Source organism: Lissotriton vulgaris, chromosome 12 (assembly GCF_964263255.1).
Source record: "Lissotriton vulgaris chromosome 12, aLisVul1.2, whole genome shotgun sequence".
In the NCBI taxonomy this organism is placed as follows: domain Eukaryota; kingdom Metazoa; phylum Chordata; class Amphibia; order Caudata; family Salamandridae; genus Lissotriton; species Lissotriton vulgaris.
This window is the reverse complement of record NC_141700.1, coordinates 37,660,961-37,681,961: the sequence shown is the minus strand read 5'-3', so window position 1 is coordinate 37,681,961 and position 21,001 is coordinate 37,660,961. Positions and strand designations below refer to the sequence as shown.

General features: G+C 49.6%; 1 protein-coding gene across 2 annotated transcripts in view; it reads left to right on the top strand.

Moving 5' to 3' along the window:
* CPAMD8 (C3 and PZP like alpha-2-macroglobulin domain containing 8) overlaps positions 1-21,001 on the top strand; it is a 1,208,079-nt gene that overhangs the window by 970,755 nt on the left and 216,323 nt on the right. For both annotated transcript variants that reach the window (XM_086946939.1, XM_086946938.1), the window contains exon 40: positions 3,929-4,141. In XM_086946939.1, coding sequence (XP_086803065.1) covers positions 3,929-4,141 — 213 coding nt within the window. The remainder of the gene's footprint in view (positions 1-3,928; positions 4,142-21,001) is intronic.

Sequence of the window (21,001 nt, the reverse complement as noted above, 5' to 3'; positions counted from 1 at the left end):
TTAACATAGTTTTTGTATTACCTTTGGACTTAGTTTTCACAGTGTTGGATATCTGTCTCCCCTCATCATAACTGTCTTCTGAGGAGTATATATTTATTTCTGATTCACCTTCAGACGATTCAAAGCTCTCAGACCAATCTCCTAAATTGTCAGCTCCAACCTCTTCAGTGTCATCGGAAAAAGAATAAAACTCCGTAAGGTCTTTTTCCCCCTCTTGCAGCTGTCCTGGTTGTGTAAGCAATTGTAGGGTGGTATTTGAGATCGAATTATTGGTCTCTTTATTTGTTATAGTTTGGTTAGAGATTGCACGTAGGGGTGACTTAGGTGTACTAGATATCTCCTCCGCGGTAGTAGTAGTTGTTTTACCTAGCACTGGAGTTGTCACTATTACGTTAGGTATGATCCGGTTCTTATTTATTATAGGAAGAGACTCTTCAGGCACAGCAGAGTTAGTCTGTTTATTTTGCACTCCTAGAATATTGCCTCCAGGCCCCGAGAATGACATTGCCCGACCAGCCCCAACCTGCTTTTCTTCATCCAGCACTATTACTTTAGGTTGATCAGTTAAGTTGTTTTTTAAGACTTCATCAATTATGAAGTTATTTGTATTGGGAATTTCCACATTCAGAACCTCAGTACTTGCTATGTTTTCGGAGTTTTCGAGGTTAATAAGGGTATTGGATGTTCCCTCCTCCGGGTCAGGGATGGCATTCTGTTGTCCCTCAATTGCAAGACTCTGATCCCCATTCGATATTGGAATAGATACAGTCTCGGTTTCAAGATCAGCCTCTAATTGTGAATTATTCTGATTTGGGGTCTTTCTAAACATTAGCTCATGCACAGTTCTCCCTCCTGCGCTGTTTATTCTTCTACGGGTCGCTAGTATTTCCTGTCTTGAAGACCCCGAGGGAGAGCCAGTTGCAGTTACTTGTTTTTTAGATTTCGCCATCTTTACCTGTAGCTGGTCTTCATCATCCATCAGCCCTTCTCGCTGCTGTCTCTCTGCCTCCTTTCGCAGCACCCTCGCCGCTTTTGCAATCCTGGCTCTGGTGGCTGCAGCTGAGGCACTTTTTGGCGGCATCGCTGTGTCTTTCTCCCCTGGCGTCTTGCACTGCAAAACCTTCCCCAAGCGCCAAACAGAGCCGTCCAGAGAGGAGCTGGCGTTTTGCCACGTTAATTCTTGAAGCTGACTCGGCTTCCGTAGAGCTGCTGCTGTCTGTGTACACACTGTTGCCCTGGAAACGCCGCTGCGTAGAGAAGCCGGGTTCCACCAGAGGGTGAGTGTATCGAATAGTTCACATCGTTTGAGGGTTTTTAGTACATTGTAACAGTATCTCATTATTAATATGTTGCCTGTGGAGCCTGCAACTGTATCTCACTTCCAATTTTAATGTGTAAATTGCAAGTCAGTAAGCGGCGCTTTCCTTTCACGGTGCCCGGAGCTTTCGCACTGGGGCTTGCAACTGTATCCCGCTTTCAGTTCAAATGTATCAATTATATTTTCAACAAGCGACGCTTTCCTTTCACGGCGTCCAGAGCCCGCTGGATCTTGCAACTGTATCGCGCTCGCTCTCAGCTCAGACGTTCAGCCGTGTCAGTTACAATTCAACAAGCGGCGCTTTCCCTTTCACGGCGCCCAGGGTTTTCCGCTGTCAACCAGCCAGGATATCGGTGTCCTCTTCCTTCTTCACTTATCGTGAATTTTACCTCTCCCTTCTTCAAACCTTCTCTCTGAGGTCGTGTAAACATTTCTTTACGCTCCGTGTAGAATCCATTACAAAACGATTCACTTGGCCATCTTCATCATCGGAGCTCAGTAGAGTGCTGCAATCAGCCTAGCGTCTAGGCCGCCATCTTGCCCCACTGTCTTTTTTTTTTTTTTCATCTCTAGAAAATTACATTAACATCCAACCGTTGGACTGCCCAACAGATCAGTACATTTATGTTTCTGCGAAGGCATGACAGAAGCTCTCTTCAGCACCTGCTCTAAGGAGAAGTTGCCACTTGCAATAATACTGTTGCTAGCTATAGTAAAACGAAATCTACCTGGTTGTAAAGTGTTAGTGATTTTGAAAATCTGCTGTGGCTGAGAATGAGAAACATATCATTAAAATAAAGTCCAGAATGAACTCATCAATCAGTAGATTGAATGAGACTGATCACAGGAGTCCTCCTGGTGTATGAACAGTCTCAAAGCATTTTCAGAGTCACTTAATCACGGTTGGACTGGCCTATCAGGTAATCAGGCTGTGCCCAACTGACTGGTCTGAAACGTCAGAATGTGGGACTTTTTTGGGCTGTTTGTGGGCCGGTTGTATGGTCTGCTCGGCTGTGTTTACTGTTGTTTTCCATGATATTGAAACAAACATTGCCTGCAGCAATCTCAAATCCATGCAATCTTCCACACTGTGCAGAACACTTATACAGTGTGTCTTTACAAGTTCAAAATTGCGCCACATTGCACACATGGACCACTTTTTTAGCTATCTAATTCAATAATTGGGCCTCTTTTATTTTGGTACCCGGTCTATTTTCTGTCCCAGTCCGAACCCGGCGCATAGTTTCTTTTAGAAGAGGCTAGTAACTGGCCCAAGGCATCTGAGTGGCTAAGTGTAGAAAAAAGACGATTACAGGAACAGTCAAGCAGCTAGCCAGTCACTCTGGTCTGAAGAAAGGGTTAGCCAAAGACCTAAATGAAAATGCGAGCTGGGGTTTTTCCTGACTTTAAGCCACAGCCAGTATTGGAAAGGGCTCAGCATGGCGCCTTACAAACTACACCAATTGTATGACAGTGGCTTTTTGTTAATCAATAGGGAGTTATTTTCCTTATCCCCTGGGTAGTTTGTTAACTCACTTTGTCTGTGTGATTAGACATATTCTCACCCACCAAATAGTTCACGGGCATACCGATCTCCAGATGGTTTATAAGCTGTTCTCATTGATTACACCCTAAAATCAGCGTCAGTGTTAAATTGGCACGCGCTACTGAGGGAGCTTATGAGTTATTCCCCATATCGCTACATGATTCATTTGGGTTAGTCATTGCCACAATTGTTTTGTGCTTCCATTAAATCCTGTTCCATCCTTATGATGACCCTTATATAAGAAACATTAATAGGGTCTAAACGTCAAAAAAAATATAATAGCGGACTGTCTTTTAATTTGATAAGGAATATGACACTTTGACATAGAGTGGAGTGTAACAACAATTGTATCCATATTATTGACTTGTATATATGCTGTCTGTTTAGCATGTGCGCACTTTAAATTCACTCTTTTCACTTTTAGTATTCTTTGAAGCTCCTCGTTTCTAAACAATATGTTGCTTTAAAGAAAAGGTATTTTTAACCTTATTGTTTAGAATAAACTGAACAAATTTTGATTTGATTCTTGTTCAAACCAATCTAGTGACATTTTGTATGGTTACCATGAAAGTCGAGGCTTACACTTCCCTCATAGGGACCATTAATTTTCCTTAAAACATTTTCTTACCCTGGTCCCAGGTTTATTGGGCTGCCCCTTTTCTTGGAGCATGGAGGAAAACATGAGCATCGGGATTCCCTGACTTTGAGGAAATAAGTTTTATGTCTCAGATGTGGTGGAAGAGGATTTGATAGGGAGGAGAATTAAATGCAGAGATCTTCCACCATATATCCTCAACTAGATTTTAGTACTTCAAGAATGTCAAATGTTTGCAATTTTTATTCAATTAAACAATTCTTATGGAAACAGATTTGTATATTTTTAAGAACTACATGGGTTTAGTTTGATCTCATGTACTCGCTTACCCTTCAGATTAATTTAATGTGCTTTAAAGTACAGAAAGAATTGCACAGATTATGTATTGTTTTATTCTCAGAAAAAATCTAAAACCTTTAGTTTGTTTTTTTCTATTTATAATGTTCAAAATGTGTGTGCTCTGTTCTAGGTATCATTCACAGTGGAACATGCAACAACGTGTTTGGATGTCTGGAGGAGGAGCACTTTGAACAATGCATGTGCTACCGTGACTGTGGTTATGATGGCGACCCTGTGTGTGGTTCTGACAGGACAGTTTATCAAAACCAATGTCAGATGGAGGTAGCTGCCTGCAGAAACAACACAAAGATACAACAGCTTCCTATGTCTCAATGCTCAGTTCGTAAGTCCTATACTCCTTCATAAGATTTTACAACTCCTCTTCCTCTTCTTACTTTTAAGGCATGGCTAATGAATTTCAGCTTTTGCAACAAAGTTTATCTCACAATCAGGTTTGTTATTGTATGTTACTGGGGTGGTTGAGTAAAATATGTTTGAATTTTGTCACACACTGAAGTTGATTCAGAATTATGCAGGCTGGCATTGTGTGTGTGTTTCGTAATTCTTAACATACCCTTTTGAAAAATAGAAAAGATAGCGTGCAAAATTTGAATATAAATACAAACTAATCATTAAAATACATAAAACACAAGTACTGATCTCTGGATTCCAAAAGAGCAAAAACAGTAATAATCCACTTAGTGTGGTGGATTACCCGTTGATGTCCACTGCACTACCTTCATAGTGCGGTAAACTTCAATGGTTCATCCACCATACTGGAAACGAAAATGTTTTCTGGTGAAAACACCTGAAACATTTTTCCTCAGATCAAAGTTGGGAAGCGGGGGAAGAGCTTCCCTCATGTCCGAAGTTTTTGTTTTTGTTTGCTGTGATGAACTTCACAGCAAAACAAAATAGATCACAAATCATGCTAATGGTGCAGTCATATTTTACTTTTGATTGGTGTCCATGCTGTAACTCTATCCCCAAGCTCCAATCAACTCGGGAGAAGCAGCGTTGGGAAGGAGACAATGAACCGTTACAAACGCTATCCTTCCGTAGTTGTTCTTTGCTTCCCTGCGTTCCAAAATTTCTTCAGATAAAAATGCTACCCTACTTGGCTGGCTGGACCTAGCCCCATGACAGGAACAGAAGAAACCATGAGATCCCGGGCCCGCATTCCTCTCATAGCTTGCACGAGTGAAGAACAAAACCGCATCTGGATCCGAGCGGGAGGCGGCAGCGGAGAGATGAAGGTCGGCCGACGCCACCGGAGGGTACAGACCTTTGATTTCTGTATTATTTGTGCTTCTCGCCCGTGTGCTGTCAGCCGGGGACGTGTGCGTGTCTTGGGTCTGTAGGAAGCTAACTGGTCGCGCTGTGCAATGTGTGTTGGTCTCATGGTTTCACCCCCCCTCCAAGTGCATGGGATCAGCGGCACCCCGTGCCCCTCTGTCCCTTGTAAACCTGCCTGCTGCTGGGATCGCCTTCTGTCCAGCTGCCGCGACCACCGCTCTGCTCCCTGAAGCTGCCGGGAGTGCCACCCGTCTTCTCCATGGGAGCCTGTCTGCTCTCTGTGTCCCTTGTGAAGTCTCCTGCAGCCACGTAGCCTCCTGTGCCTGCTGGCGTATACCCCCTATAAAGGTGCCTGCTGCCCGGTGCACCTCTCTGCCCATGCCTGTAGTCTCAAACGTCTATCCCACAGAAGACGGTCTGCTCTTGGTAGCAGTCCCTCTGTCTGTCCGGTGCAAAATTGCCTACACCTTTGAGCACCCCTCCTGCTCCACGTATGGCTGGCTGCTGGCGATTACCCCAATATAAAGCCCCTGTGAGTAATGGTGCCTGCTGCGACCACCCCCTGACACCCCAAGGCCCTCTGTAAGCCTATCTGCTGGCGGGGTACAGTCTGTAAAGCCGCCTGCTCCCACGAGCACTCCTCTGCACCATGGGAAGGTGCCTGGTTCCGGGAGCACCGCTTCTGCCCGCTGCAAAGGTGCCTGCTGCTGGGAACACCACTTCTACCCCCGTAAACCACCTGCAACCCCCTCTTTGCCCCGTAACCTGAGCCGGAAGTCCCATGCATGCCCTGGCAGCCGAGGAAGACTTCGAGGGGGGAGGTCGGGAGCCCACCCCGCCTCCTCAAGTGCCGCAAGTGTTCCAGGGGCTCCCATGCGCTGGAGGGAGCCCCGGAAGAAGAGAGAGCCCCGCCGCCTATTGCTGCTGCGGAGGGGGCGCGAGGCACACTGCCAGTGCCTGCCCCCGCCGCTTCTGAAGAGGGAGCCTACCAGCGAGGAAGGGAGACCGGCCGCGCAACAGAGAGAGACTCACCCCCCCCCCCCCGAGCCAGTAAGTTTTCTTGCCTCTGTTTCCTGGTTGTGCTCGTGTTCTCTTCGTTTTTCTGCCCTCTGTTCCCTCGTTGTGCTTTCTTTTCTGCCCCCTGTTCCCTCGTTGTGCTTGCTTTCCTGCCCCCTGTTCCCTCGTTGTGCTTGCGCTTGCTTTCCTGCCCCCTCGTTGTGCTTGCTTTCCTGCCCCCTGTTCCCTCGTTGTGCTTGCTTTCCTGCCCCCTGTTCCCTCATTGTGCTTTCTTTCCTGCCCTCTGTTTCCTCTTAGTGATCGTTTTTTCTGGCCTCTGTTCCCTGTGTGTGGCTCTGTGTGTGTGTGGCTCTTTGTGTGTGTGTGTCTCAGTGTGTGTGTGTGTCTGTGGCTCTCTTGCTGTGTGTGTGTGTGGCTCTCTGTGTGTGTGTGGCTCTCTGTGTGTGTGTGTGGCTCTCTCTCTCTGTCTGTGTTTGTGGGGGGCTCTCTGTGTGTGGCTCTCTGTGTGTGTGGCTCTTTGTGTGTGTGTGTCTCTGTGCGCGCGTGTGTCTGTGTGTGTGTAGCTCTCTGTGTGTGTGTGTGGCTCTGTGTGTGTGTGTGTGTGTGGCTCTCTGTGTGTGGCTCTCTGTGTCTGTGTGTGTGTGTGCGTGCGGAGTACCATCATGTAGGAGGCACCTTCCTCCATCGTAGGCGGGGGAGAAGCGAACCCCGGATCAGAGGAGACATCGAGGTCGCCCGCATCCTCCAAGTCATCCACCCAATCTTGCTCGGAGTCACATTGCTGTGCAAGAGGGTCCCCGGACCCCTCCCAGTTCTTGTCCGCCTCCGGTATAGAGGGTGCGGGTCGCGGTGGCAGGAACGGAGCCGGGGAAGGAATGAACGGCATCGGCAACGGAAACTGCACCGGCTGGACCGGCGCCACCTCCCAATGCGGATCCCAGGCCGGAACAAAATGGTCCTGGAACCGGGGCGAAGGATGGATAAACGGTACCCAGTGTGGCACCGAGGGTGGCACTGGGGCCGGAGCAGGCAGCGCCGCACCTCGTGGCGCCGGGGCCGGAGCCAACGGCGTAGGAGCCTGTGGCGCCGGGGCTGGCGCCGGTGGCGGAGCTGCCGGGCCAACAGGATCTGGACACAGGACCGCGGGGCCCGAAGGCGCGCCGGCGGGAGCCCGAGGCCTAAAAAGGCGGTCCATGGCAGCAAAAAACTCTTGCACCTGTTCGGGAGTCGGTGACGGACTCTGGTATGGTGGGTAGGCTGCGGGACACCCCGGCTCTAGAGGAGCTGCAGGGGCGGAGCCCCTGTCCCCCTCGTCCGTCTCAGGGGAGCATCGGGGGGACGTCAGAGTGCGAACATGCTTCTTCGACTTCTTCTTGTGGCGACGCTTACCGGAATCCAAAGGTGAAGACTTGGAGCCCGAGAAGCGAGATCTCCGGTCCCGTGAGCGGTCCTGGAAATGGACCCTAGACCCGAAGCGGGGGCTTGATGAATGCTGGACCTCCAGCAGCTTCCTACGCCGTTCCCGCAAGACCTTGGGGGCCATGGCCCGACAGTCCCAGCAGTCCCGGGAGTTGTGATCGTTCTCCAGGCAGTAGAAGCAAACATCGTGGGGGTCCGTCACCGACATATTACGGCGACAGACCCCACAAGACTTGAAGCCGGGCATCCCTACGTGCACCAGGAGAAAAAAGGGGGAAAGAAAAGTCTCAAATAGCAGTCAAAAAGTTACTTAGGTACATGCTCAATCCGTATCTGCGCTTACTGGCGCGGAAAAAGAAAGAACTCACGTCAGCGCGCATGGGTGGCGCCTAAGTACTCTCGTGACGTCAGCTCGGCGCTGACGACTCCAGTGATAGACGCGGAGCCGCAGGACGCCACCTACGGACGCGCAAGGGTACTGCTAAGCAAAACTTTCTGGATCCAGTCTGACGCCTGGGGATATTCTAAGGTAAGTAATCTATCACTAATGTGTCTCTTTGAGATTCAGAAAGTACTCAGCAAGATCTGTCTGAGGTGGGGAACCCCAACAATAGAACTATTTGCAATGCCAAGAAACGCCTAGTGCCAAAGCTTTGCCTCGAGACAGCCATACCACCAACCCCCGAGGAATGCACTGTTGATAAACTGGTCAGGGACATTTGCTTATGCCTTTCCCCCCAATATCACTGATATGCAGAGTGATTAGGAGAATGCAGACAGAGCTAAATGACTCTCACACTAATTGCCCCACAGCGGGTGAGCTAAACATGGTTATCGGAACTGATGGAAAGGGCACAGGGAAACATGCAAAGATTACCAATTCAATAAGACCATCTGGCAGTGGAAGAAAGAAGGGTACTTCAACAAGAACCAGAGTCGCTGAGCCTGGCAGCTGGCAGCCTGGCTCCTTGAAGACCTAGAATTTGGACATTTGGAGCTGCCAGAAAACACAATGGCTGTTCTAAGAGCAGCAAAAAAGCCAACAACATCAAAGTACTAAATGGAAAAGTTATTTCATATGGTAATTTAAAAATGGATTACTAGGAAAGGACACAAAAGAACTAACAGCGTTGAGATATTTAACAACCTCATAGACTGCAAGTTGACATATGCCTCGTTTAAGGTACATCTGACAGAGACAGTGGCCTACACAAGGGGTCACATTGGAAGACATGTTTTCATAGCCTCAGTAATTAAAAGATTCTTAGAAGGGGCAAAGAGAATTGCACCACCAAGTAAAATATCAGCACCAGCATGGAATCTAAATGTGAAACTCACGCAGTTAATGAAGGCGCCCTCTGAACCATTGTACAAAGCATTGTTACAAATGCTCACCCTAAAAACAGCATTTCTGGTGGCCATTAAATCTTTGCTCAGGATGAGTGAATTGCAGGCGCTCACGCTTCAAGAACCATACTTTCAGGTTCGCAAAGACTGGATTGCCATGCGGACAGGGCCTCAGTTCTTGTCAAAGATCATCTCACTTGGGTGCACTGCCAGTTTATACGCACAACAGTTTTCAAATCAGATTATAGGTGCAACGCGGCGAGTGGACAAACCCAAACCACTCAAAATAAGTGGGCAAGAGCCACTTAATTAACTGACAAAGGGGGTTGCCGATGCACTCAAACACAGTGATACGATTGTTAGGTAACAATACAACAAATTGGTAAAACAACATAAGTGGCAGAAGTAAGCCAACAGAACTCCAATGAAGGGTGATACGTGGAGTCTTTATTGCAGTATACAGCCAGCCGACACGTGTTTCATCGCACTCGCGATTCCTCAGGGCTGAAACAAACAAATGGTTGACAATAGAACATGTGTCTTGCATGGATATAATTACAACAAGACCTTAGTTCATGGTCTGTACATACTTAGTTATTGCTTCTACTGCAGGTATAATATCTTAATTCACCTTTGTCTCGTATCAGTGCCACCATAACATATCCGTGTCGGAATTGTGCTGAGAGGCGATATTATCAATTGACGTGTAGGTGACTAGTGAGTTTATACTGACACGTTCTTTAGGATAAAAGAAATGTATCTACAAGGTAGTCGCAACGAGTAAAAGTGTTTTGACCGTGTACGACTCATTCATACTACATGCTTTGTGACTTGTGCGTGATGCTGTGACTCAATGCACAGAAGGGCACATACCTAGATGGCTGTGTCAAAGTCAGAAGGTCTATACAATCCACATGAGAAAACGGGAAAAAGAATGGAAAAAATCTCATCACTTAAAAAGTCATGAATAAGAGTCATTAGGCAAGAAAACAAAATAGCGAGACTGTCAAATAAAATCAATGGAAGCTCACCGCTCAGCTGGTGATAATTCCGACCCAGCCGGGCCCTTGACCGAAGATACTCGGTATGAGTATTTGTGCTGACAAGTGGCGATCGTAATTCTGTAACCAGACAAAATGTACTGCGTTACTGAAGGACTATGACTATGTCCGCGATTCCAACTGAATTCAACATTTGTCCTGGTACAACATTGCATTTCATATCCTGTGTTCGGATTGCTACAGTCTGACATGCGAACATCGTAAAGAATTGTCCACTTTGTCTCAGAAGGAGTTCGGTATAACATTCATACCGGATTTTTAGGAATGTGTTAAAAGACTTACATTTTAGTCTTGTCGATATATCTTTGAGGCTCGGAGGTCTCCGTATTTAGTGATTCCAATTTTGTTTTCTTCAAACATCGAACAGGGTAATGTTCTGAAACGATTAGGGGCCCCGATAAGATATTGTACATGAACATGTATATGACAAGATCGTGGCTGAGCTATGGATGTTTCTATGGCTTACCTGATATTAGGTAAGCTCTTCGTAAAGATGCCGTATATGGCTTCTCCGATGGCGGGACACCCCAGGCTGAAATGGCACCAAATTTGCATGGAGTCAATTTCCGCGTGTAATTTACAATGCTAGTTCCTACGTAAGGAAAGTCAGGCACGGTATCGGTCCTATCTAGTATCCTTACCTGTGTGCAGTTCTGGAGCGACGTGTAGCGCTTCCTGACCTCCGAGCTGAGTTCCTGTTTGGACACGTGACCGGGTCTCCACGGACCTTATATACGTCAATCTGCTGTGCGTACGAACGACTAGAACGTTTAGATATGTTCCGGTCGTGTCCATATTGGGTTCTTTTTGTCGAACCCATATATTTAAGTTGTGCAGTGATAAGGCAACAAGGTGTTTGGGAGAATTGTAACTCAAATCACGAGTTCAAATGGATTTTAAAGTGGATCAAGTTGCGACGTTTTAAACGGAAAAGCGATCTCGATCAGCTTCCTGAATGACTGGGCTGTGGACACCGTGCATCGACGTTATTATTACCCGGTGCACATCTCAGTCATACGTGAACATAATGAAAATCAACTTGCAATTTTTAAAATACAATCACGGTTAAAAAACACTTAAATCACATCACTCGATTCTCTGAAGTATATGTACAAGTTTCGAACAACAAAGATATTACAGTAGAGTGCAGGAGCGTTCTCATAGCATGAAGGATATAATCAAACTGTGCAATATCGCTCTTAAACAAACACAGATCTGCATATAGTGTCGATATCTTACATCATTCTAATTAAAATTGACATGTTTGGCTTTTTAGTCTCCCAGGAAATATTGCATTTCCTGGTCGTAATTAAGTCCTTGTTCTACAGACTTCAGACGCATAATCCAAGTTGCCTCTGTACGCCTCAATTTCAGTTCACGGTTGCCACCTCTGACGTCTTGATGGACAGTTTCAATGCCATAGAATTTAACTATCTTGTTGGACTTGTCCTTTTGGCAAGAGGCAACGTGTAAGGCGACAGGATATTTAGGATCAACAGTTAGGATGGCCCTTATATGTTCCATCATTCTCTCCTTTAGTTGTCTGATAGTGCTTCCTACATATGACTTTCCACTTTGCCTTCTTTGCCCTTCTTGGGTACCAGGAAGTAGTGGGAGTAGCAACCACGTCCTACTTCTGGCCCAGGAACGCGCTCGATGGCCCCCTTGGCCAAGAGGGACAAAACTTCCTCCTGCAGGAGCCGCAAGTGATCCCCCGATACGCGGTGGTGTTGCGGTGGCATGGCTTGAGGGGTCGTCTCGAAGGGGAGGGAGTAGCCCCTTCGGACGATCTGCAGCACCCACCTGTCCGAAGTGACTGTGCGCCAGTGAGAGTGGTGATGGCGAACCCTGCCTCCCACTGGCGTCACATGGGCCGAAAAGCACGGACTAGGAGGGTTTAGAGGCGGATGCTGCGGGGGCAGGTGTGGACTGGCTCCGCTTGTTTCCCCGACCGCCTCCACGGCGGTTTCCACGGCCGCCGCCGCGCTGGACGACAGTTTGCGGCGAGTGGCTGGCGGCACGTGTTGGGACGCCCCTTCCTTGGCCACGAAAGGAGCGAAAGGCACCCATTTGCTGGCGCGGGGCCGAGAGGCCCAAGGACTTGGCCGTAGCCCTGGAGTCCTTAAAGCGCTCAAGCGTGTGGTCTGCCTTGTCGCCAAAGAGGCGACGGCCATCGAACGGCATGTCCATGAGTGTATTCTGGACGTCTGCCGAAAAGTTGGCGGATCTCAGCCAGGCGTGGCGTCGTATCGCCACCGTCGTAGCCATCGCTCTGCCCAGCGAGTCAGTAGTATCCAGTCCGCACCTGATATTATACTTCGCTGCGTCCCGGCCCTCCAGTAGGGCTTGGCCGAGTTTGGCCCGTACCTCCAACGGACACCCTGGCAGCACTTCCGCCACCGTTTCCCACAGAGAGTGGGTGTAACGGCCCAAGAGGCATGCGGTGTTGGAAGACCACAGTCCCAAGCTAAGGGACGAGAACACCTTTTTGCCATAGACGTCGTACGTCTTGGATTCCCGATCGGGAGGAGCCGTCGGGAAGGCGGTCTGGGAGTTAGAGGCCTGGATAACCAGACTCTCGGGGTGGGGTGGGTGGACAGGAAACATGGGTCGCCCGGGGCCGGGCGGTGGCGTCTGGCCACGTTCCTATCTACAGGCGAATCTGTAGCGGGCCTGTACCAAGTGCCCAAAAGAACGTCCGTTAAGGCCTCATTAAACGGCAGCAGAGGCTCCATGGAGCATGACTGCGGCTTAAGGACCTCAGTGAGGAGGTTAGTCCTCACGGCCGCGACGGGGAGCTCAAGGCCCAAGGCCTTAGCAGCCCTCATCAACACCACACTATATGTAGCACCCTCCTCCGAAGCCACGGTAGGAGGAGAGACAAATTCAGTGTCTGGAGAGGTGTCCAGGCCACTGGCCTCCCCAAGGTCTCCTGTCCAGTCCATGTTAGACTGACACTCCCTGGTCAGAGGGTCCTCAGACCCCTCCCAATTCTCCTCGTCCCCCATTCCCTGAGATTCAGGGTCATAAGCAAATGGGGCGGGTTCATAGAATTGAAATTCTCCGAACGGCGTAGAGAGCGGCGCCGGTAGGCGTCGTCCCGACGTCGGATCCCAGTGAGAGGAGACATCGGGGACGGCGCCGCCCGAGGACGGCGCCGGAGGGGACACCACACGGACCGACCCCGGGGGGGTCGTAAGGTCCACCGGGGACGGTCCATCGCCCGACAAGGGCCCAGCGGTGCCCTGCGGCGCCGGGCCCGAAGGCACCGACGATGCCGGGGCCGCTGTACCCTGCGGCGCCGAGCCCGAGGGCACCGGCGGCGTCGGGATCGTGGAGCCCTGCGGCGCCGGGCCCGAAGGCGCCGGTCGCGTCGAGGCCGAAGCACCCGACGGCTTCGGGGTCGTAGCCCCCGACCCGCTAGGGCCCCCAGACGGGTGCACTGGGCCCGAAGGCGCCGCGGAACCCGTCGGAGAAGAAAGGGACCTCATGGCCATGAGGAAGCGCTCGATCTCCTCCGGCGTCGCGTTCAGCCCAGGGACTGGGGGGTATGGGGCCGGACGCCGCGCCCGCGACTCGCGAGGAGCCGCATGGGCGGTGTCACCCGAACCCCCGGCCGCATCGCGCGAGCGTCGGGGGGAGTCAGAAGAGCGATGATGTCTCTTCGACTTCTTATGCTTCTTACCTGACAACTTGGACCCGGAGGAGTGGCGCCGACTCCCGGAGCTGTGACAACTCCGTCCCCGCGACCTGTCCCTCGACCTCCCGTGAGACCGGGACCGGGACCTCACACGGAGCAGGCCTCGTCGTCATGGTCGATGCCCAAACACATCAGGCACAATCGGTGGGGGTCCGTGACCGACATGGTACGGTCGCAGTCGTCGCAGTGCTTGAAGCCGGGCATCCCTAACGGCACCGTCGGAGTCGTAAAGACTTCGAAATGGATCAAAAAAGATCACAAAAGTTTAGTCAAAAAGTGACTAGGGAACTGCTCTTTCCAGATCTGCGCTGGCTGGCGCGGAAAAAAGAAGAACTGACGTCAGCACGCGGAGGCGGCGTCTAAGTACTCCGACTACGTCATCACGACGCCGACGACGGACGCGGAGCCGCAGACGACGCCTACCCACCCTCAAGGGTACTGCTACGCAAAACTTTCCGGATCCAGTCTGGGGATATTCTAAGGTAAGGAATCTATCACTAACTAATGTCTCTTACAGATATATCGTTACACAAGTAGTAACTTTAGCATTTAGAGCATGCTTCTATCCACAGCAGATGATCTTTTTAAATGATACTGTGCAACAGACATCCTGTCTTGGAACTGCCATGATAAAGGACCTGAACACTCCAAAGTTTCCTACACCATCACAGGGGTGGCAGAATTCTTCTTCAAAGGAAGGGGCAACAATTGATGACGTACTAAAGTACAATAGATAAGACCCAAATTGGAAGGAGTGGGTGGTTTGGCCCTTAGACATGAACACATGTCATAAACGGTTCCTTCACATCACCAAGAGACTCAGTATGCATAGGCCAGATCCACGTTATGTACAGAGAGAACATCCAGGTGTAGTGACATCCTGTAGTGTTGGGAAGTTGTGCCTAGAATGGCTAAAAACCTCAACACTTGCAGAAGTGAAACAACACTTATCTTTACTCTCACAAGACATGGATCTTAGGGACTTTTTACTAGGACCTAGGAAACAACGTCAAAAACATTTCATATATGCAGGCATTTATGCTGCCTATAATGAAATCTGGAAGATTTCTCAACAAAAAGCGCAGAGAGAATACGGGAAATGACCGCATAAACTTAGAAAAAGGTTTAGCTGTGGTGGATAATGGGTTAACAACTTTGACCTCCAGAGTATATTCATTGGGAAACATTGTATCTTCTGCTATTGACATACTGGAACAGGATTTAGCCATATTACAACACGACCAATCACAGTTACGTTCTATTATGTTGCTGAGCTGGACGCTACAATCTTTGCGTGCAGGCTTTGTGCCTTGGCGTTTTATAAACAGTATGTCTCTGTTTTCAGAATACAATCTAACTGATATACAGATAGAAATGGCACAAAGGGGAGCTGAATATACAATGCTGCAAATTGAAAAACTGGACATGCTTCCATTCACAGTGGCTGAATTACCATCCACAGTGTGGGTAATCCACAGCCAAATCACTCTCCCGGTTACTACCTTTCAGTTTCACTATTGCCTTGAACAAAGACAGGCAACAAAAATGAAAAAATGGGTAAAGACTACATTAAGAAATCCTGGCATTTCCCATATAGATTTCGATGCCGGAGTGGAGATCAAGAAGTGTTTCTTAGTGGTACTAACTGCAGGATCACTTCGAGCGGTTCTCTCATGTGCCAAGATATCGGTTACACAGGGCCTGTATAGGTTCAATTTTGAAATCTGTCTTGCCATATGAAAGGAAGTCAATCTGCTGTGAACACACCAGTGTTCGAGTTACTTTCGAATGGGAGTTACTTGATGCTGAACGACCAAGGTTGTTGTGGGATGCTCCCAGGCATTGCCTATCTGGTCACCGTGAACACCAGGGTTACTTGCTGTATGCAAGTATTGTTTTCTCCGACAAAAACAGTCAGAGAGTCGCCAGTATGCTTTGAGCAGAATGAAAGCCATGCTTTTACAGCAAACCTTGGCATTGACCTCTGCACAAGAAACCTTTGCAAGGACCTCGACAGATACAAGCGCTAATCCGTACAAACTGCCCCGACATTTCACAGAAATGGTGAGTCGTATCGTAAATATGTCAGATATGAGTGGTGTTGTACACTTATTTAAAACCATAGGGTCAGTATTCATTAACACCTTCCAGACCATCTTGGGAGTTATTCCTCACTTTTTACACTCCGTATTTGGAAGCATTTTCAGGGGTCAGCCTCTGATCCTGCTAGCTATTGCTGGAATCCTGCCGCCAGCGAGATTGCAAAAGCTCTCCTGGAAAGATATTACCGCCGACATCCACGACAGCTTCAACTCCGACACCCCCGCACCCACCACCGAGACCACCACCCCTGCGATCACCACCCGCACCAGCCGCCTGACCGCCTGGTCCCACGTCAGCGACGACGACACCATCAAAACCATGAACTCCATCCCCTCCGGATCCCCATCCAACCCCTGCCCTCACCACATCTTCAACAAAGCCAGCACAACCATCGCACCCCACCTCCGGAAAACAATCAACAGCTCCTTTGAGACAGCAACCTTCCAGGAAAGCTGGAAGCATGCCGAGATCAATGCCCTTCTGAAGAAGCCCAAGGCGGACCCCAAAGACCTCAAGAACGTACGGCCCATCTCCCTGCTCCCGTTCCCGGCAAAAGTGACAGAGAAGATTGTCAACAAACAGCTAATCCGCTACCTCGAAGACAACAACATCCTGGACCCTTCCCAATCCGGTTTTCGCAGCAACCACAGCACCGAGACCGCCCTTATCGCCGCCACTAATGACATCAGGATCCTGATGGACAAAACAGAAACAGCCGCCCTCATCCTCCTGGACCTATCAGCAGCCTTCGACACAATCTGCCACCGAACTCTATCAGCACGCCTCCACGATGCCGGAATTCAAGAGAAGGCCCTGGCCTGGACCACATCCTTCTTCTCCGGCAGAACCCAGAGCGTCCGCCTCCCACCCTTCCGCTCAAAAACCACCGAGATCATCTGCGGCGTCCCACAGGGATTCTCCCACAGCCCGACGCTGTTCAATATCTACATGACACCGCTCGCCCATGTCGCACGGCAACATAACCTCAACATCCTCTCCTATGCAGACGACACCCAGAAGATCATATCCCTCACCGAAGACCCCCACACCGCCAAAGCCAACCACCACAGAGGAATGAAGGCCGTAGCCGACTGGATGAAGGACAGCAGACTGAAGCTGAACTCAGACAAGACGGAGGTGCTCATCATCGGACCCACCCCATCAGCCTGAGACGACTCTTGGTGGCCCACATCGCTAGGCGCAGCCCCGGAACCCACAGTCCACACACGCAATCTGGGGGTCATCCTCGACTCCACCCTCTCCATGACCAGGCAAGTCAACGCGTCTCCGCGTCCTGCTTCAACACCCTCCGAATGCTCCGCAGGATCTTCAAATGGATACCCCGACACGAGAAAAGCCGTCACCCACGCCCTCGTCACCAGCAGACTCGACTATGGAAACGCCCTCTAGTCAGGAACAACAACCAAGCTCCTGAGACGACTACAACGAATCCAGAACTCCTCGGCACGACTGATCCTTGACGTTCCCCGACGCAGCCATATCACACCCCACCTGAGAGGCGTACACTGGCTCCCCGTCAACAAAAGGATCACCTTCAAGCTCCTCATCCACGCACACAAGGCACTACACAACACCGGACCTACTTACCTCAACAACCGACTCAGCTTCAACACCCCCACCCGAAGCCTCCGCTCAGCCAACCTCACCCTCGCCACAGTTCCTCGCATCCGGAAATCCTCTGCCGATCTTTCTCCTACCTCGCCGCCAAGACCTGGAACACTCTCCCCACCAGCCTACCAGACCCAGGACCTGCTGGCCTTCAGAAGACTTCTCAAGACCTGGCTCTTCGATCAGTAGCAGGCTCCCCCCCCTCGCCTTGAGACCCTCACGGGTATGTAGCGCGCTTTAGAAATGCAGTAATTGATTGATATTCGGTGGGGGTGTAAAGAGTCAGTTTGCCACCAATCCCACAGTATATGTTATCCGTAAACAGCATAGGTCCTGCATGAAAGGGTACTATCGGAATTACCCTACAGTCTCCCTCCACGAAGTCAGTATACTTTTTGTAAATACTGTACAGAACAGTTTGTTGACCCTTTGTCTGCCTCTCTTTCAAACGTTCTTCTTTTCATTCTCTCCTTGGCCCAGCAGGGCTCTGCGCTGGGCACTCTAAAAGAAAAGGCTACCTTTCACCCGTGTCTGCTTTTCTTCAGCTGCCAGATAAGCCATTACTTTTTAAATCACCTCTTGTGCAGAGATTTTTAAAGGTGCTTACCCATCTGTTCCCCCTTCTTTTTTAGATCTCTCCTATCCTATTCCGCAAGGAATGGATAGTCGAGAATTATAGGAGGCAAAAAAGTTCTCAAACCATCGGGCGGATTTCAAACAGTTCACGTGAACACAAGCACGCGCATTTCCCCACATCCAAGCCATCAGCCTCCCTCCCACAGGCTTCCCCAGCGTGCGCAGTGCGCGCTGGCCTCAATTCTCCTCCCCCTAATTGCTTTCACTATCACGGCCACTTCAAAGGGATCCTTTCCCGGACGCTTTTTTTTCTTTCGGCGATGTTGTTGTTTAGACGTGTGCTGTGTTGAGGGCACCTTCCACTCCTTAGCTCTGCATTACTGTTTCCACTTTCACGGCCGCCAGGTCGTGTCTCACATTTCTCCTCTCACCAGTGACATTGTTTTCAAATATGTTACACATGCCGTGCAGCGCTTTGTTTACTACTTTGTTTATTGCGTGTGAGGTAAGCTCTAAATCTTTGATACAAAAGCAGCATGTTTTTGTCCGTTACTGCTTTGTCTGCAATCTGCTTGTTTTTATATTTATTTGGCTTCTTTGAACACATCGCAAAGTTAATTTTTTATAGGAGTGCCTTTCCCGAACTTTCTGTTGCTTATGCTTGCCCACATCGCATAGTTTGATTTTGATTTTACTGAATACTTTTAGCTATTATCTGTGCGTCTTCTATACTATGCAAAGCTTAGCCAGTGCTCACTACACCCTGACTGGCAGCACCAGGACATGCAGCATAGTGAAAGAGAGAGATAGGCTAAGGTGCGGAGCGGCCGACTTCAGAACTGCAGGACTTGTTAAAACGAACTGTGAGCTGTGTGTTGTTTTATCCAGAATGCCTCCTCTCCCACGCCCCCTCTGCGCAAATGTCTTCCTCTTTCATTCTTTCCTTGCTCTCCCCCGCCTCCCTTTGCGCTATCCCTGCTTAATTTTTGACTGGAAAGTGCCGGGACTTGTAATTTAACATAATTTGTACTGCGCGAACTCGACTCCAAGGTATCAGAGTGCTTTGCATGAGCACAAGTTGCATTACAGAAGGACACAGTATATATATTTTTTAAGGCACGGGCAGATTTACAGAGAATCACAGGCTCGAACATGGTTCCCCAGCTTCAAACTCGGCTGCTCTGATTGTTAAGCCACACCCTCTTGGGCATGAAACCCCTGAACACGCAGCGGCGCGCACCCTATTATCCTGGACAGACTTCACACAGATACCACATGAAAGCGGCCGCAAAAGTGAACGCATTTTGTTTTTCGCATCGTTGAGGAGTACATGTTTGGGGCCCAGACTATCTATATGGTGCAATGAAGCCTATCAAAATATTATATTAGGAGTGGTAACCAGTGCGACTCCTCTCCAATCTGGCAGCCATGATGATATAATGTTGCATTGAAAAGGTTGCATTTTTAATCATGAGTTACAACTGACCAATGACTCCTTTTTAAAACGAACTGTGAGCTGTGTGTTGTTTTATCCAGAATGCCTCCTCTCCCCCGCCCCCTTCTGCGCAAATGTCTTCCTCTTTCATTCTTTCCTCACACACCCTCACACTCCCACACACCCTCACGTCACACACCACATCACTCAGGAACAACACCAAATCACTAAGGGGCACCACCACATCACTCAGGGACACCACCACATCACTCAGGAACACCACCACATCACTCTGGGACACCACAAAAATCACTCGGGGACGCCACCACATCACTAGGGGGCACCACTACATCACTCGGGGATACCACCACATCACTCAGGGACACCACCATATCACTCAGGGACACCACCATATCACTCTGGGATACCACCACATCACTCTGGGACACCACCACTTCACTCTGGGACACCACCACTTCACTCAGGGACACCACCACATCACTCGGGGACACCACCACATCACTCAAGGACACCACCACATCACTCTGGGACACCACCACATCACTCTAATACACCACCACATCACTCAGCCGAATCACATCATCACTCAGCAACACAACAGCACTGTCCTTGCTTGTTTCTTATGTCCCAGTGGGACCTTAATTTGGTTCTTACTTTTTTGATGTGTGCAATGTTTGAAGCTTTGCACAATGGCCCCCTACGGCTGCTCACTATCTAAACAGCCTTTTTAGTGGCAAAAACCTTTGCCAGGAGGGTGAGTGAACTACAGGCACTGTCATCTCAGCCTCCTTACCTGACCGTCTTTCCTGACAAAAGTAGTGCCCCGCACAAGGGCATCTTTTCTGCCTAAGGTGGTAACACCTTTCCATTACCATTACCATGTAATGTAATGTAATGTAATGTAATGTAATGTATGTGTCTTGTAAAGCGCACTTCTGCCTTGAGGCGTCCTGGCGCTGTAGACTGCTGGGGAACGCGTCCTGGCTATCCCTTTGAGATGGTCCCTACTGGGTATCTCCAAGGTGAAACAAGGCATCCCTGGCGAATGTGGGGGGCCGTTGTAGAGATGAGGCAAGCTAATGCCCAGAGTTGCCGAATGTGATCCCTGGTTAGAGTAGGCACTGAGGCGAGAATTATCGAGTCCGCTGACCCTGGTCCACGACCCTGCCGCGTTGGGAATTGAACCCTGGTCCCGTGCCGTTCTCTGCTTCCGGGTCTGCCGCCTCTAACCAGTGAGCCACACCACTCACCACGCCCACCTTCTATGCACCTCCGCACCCTTCCAAGGAAGAGGAGCGTCTCCACAGTCTGGACCCAAAAAAGAGCGTTATCGCATTACCTTGAACGCACAAAAGGGTTCCGGGTAGATGACCAACTCTTTGTAGGGTACGTTGGAGCAAAGAAGGGGCGAGCTGTTCAGAAGTGGACAATTTTAGGCTCGGTCATCCACTGCATACAAATATGCTACAACTTGGTGAAGAAACAACCTCCTGAAGGCCTTGGGGCCCATTCTACCGGGGCGAAGGCAACCAACACGGCCCTCCAGCGTGGTGTCCCGGTTCGTGACATTTGTCAAGCGGCCATGTGGGTATCTCTGCA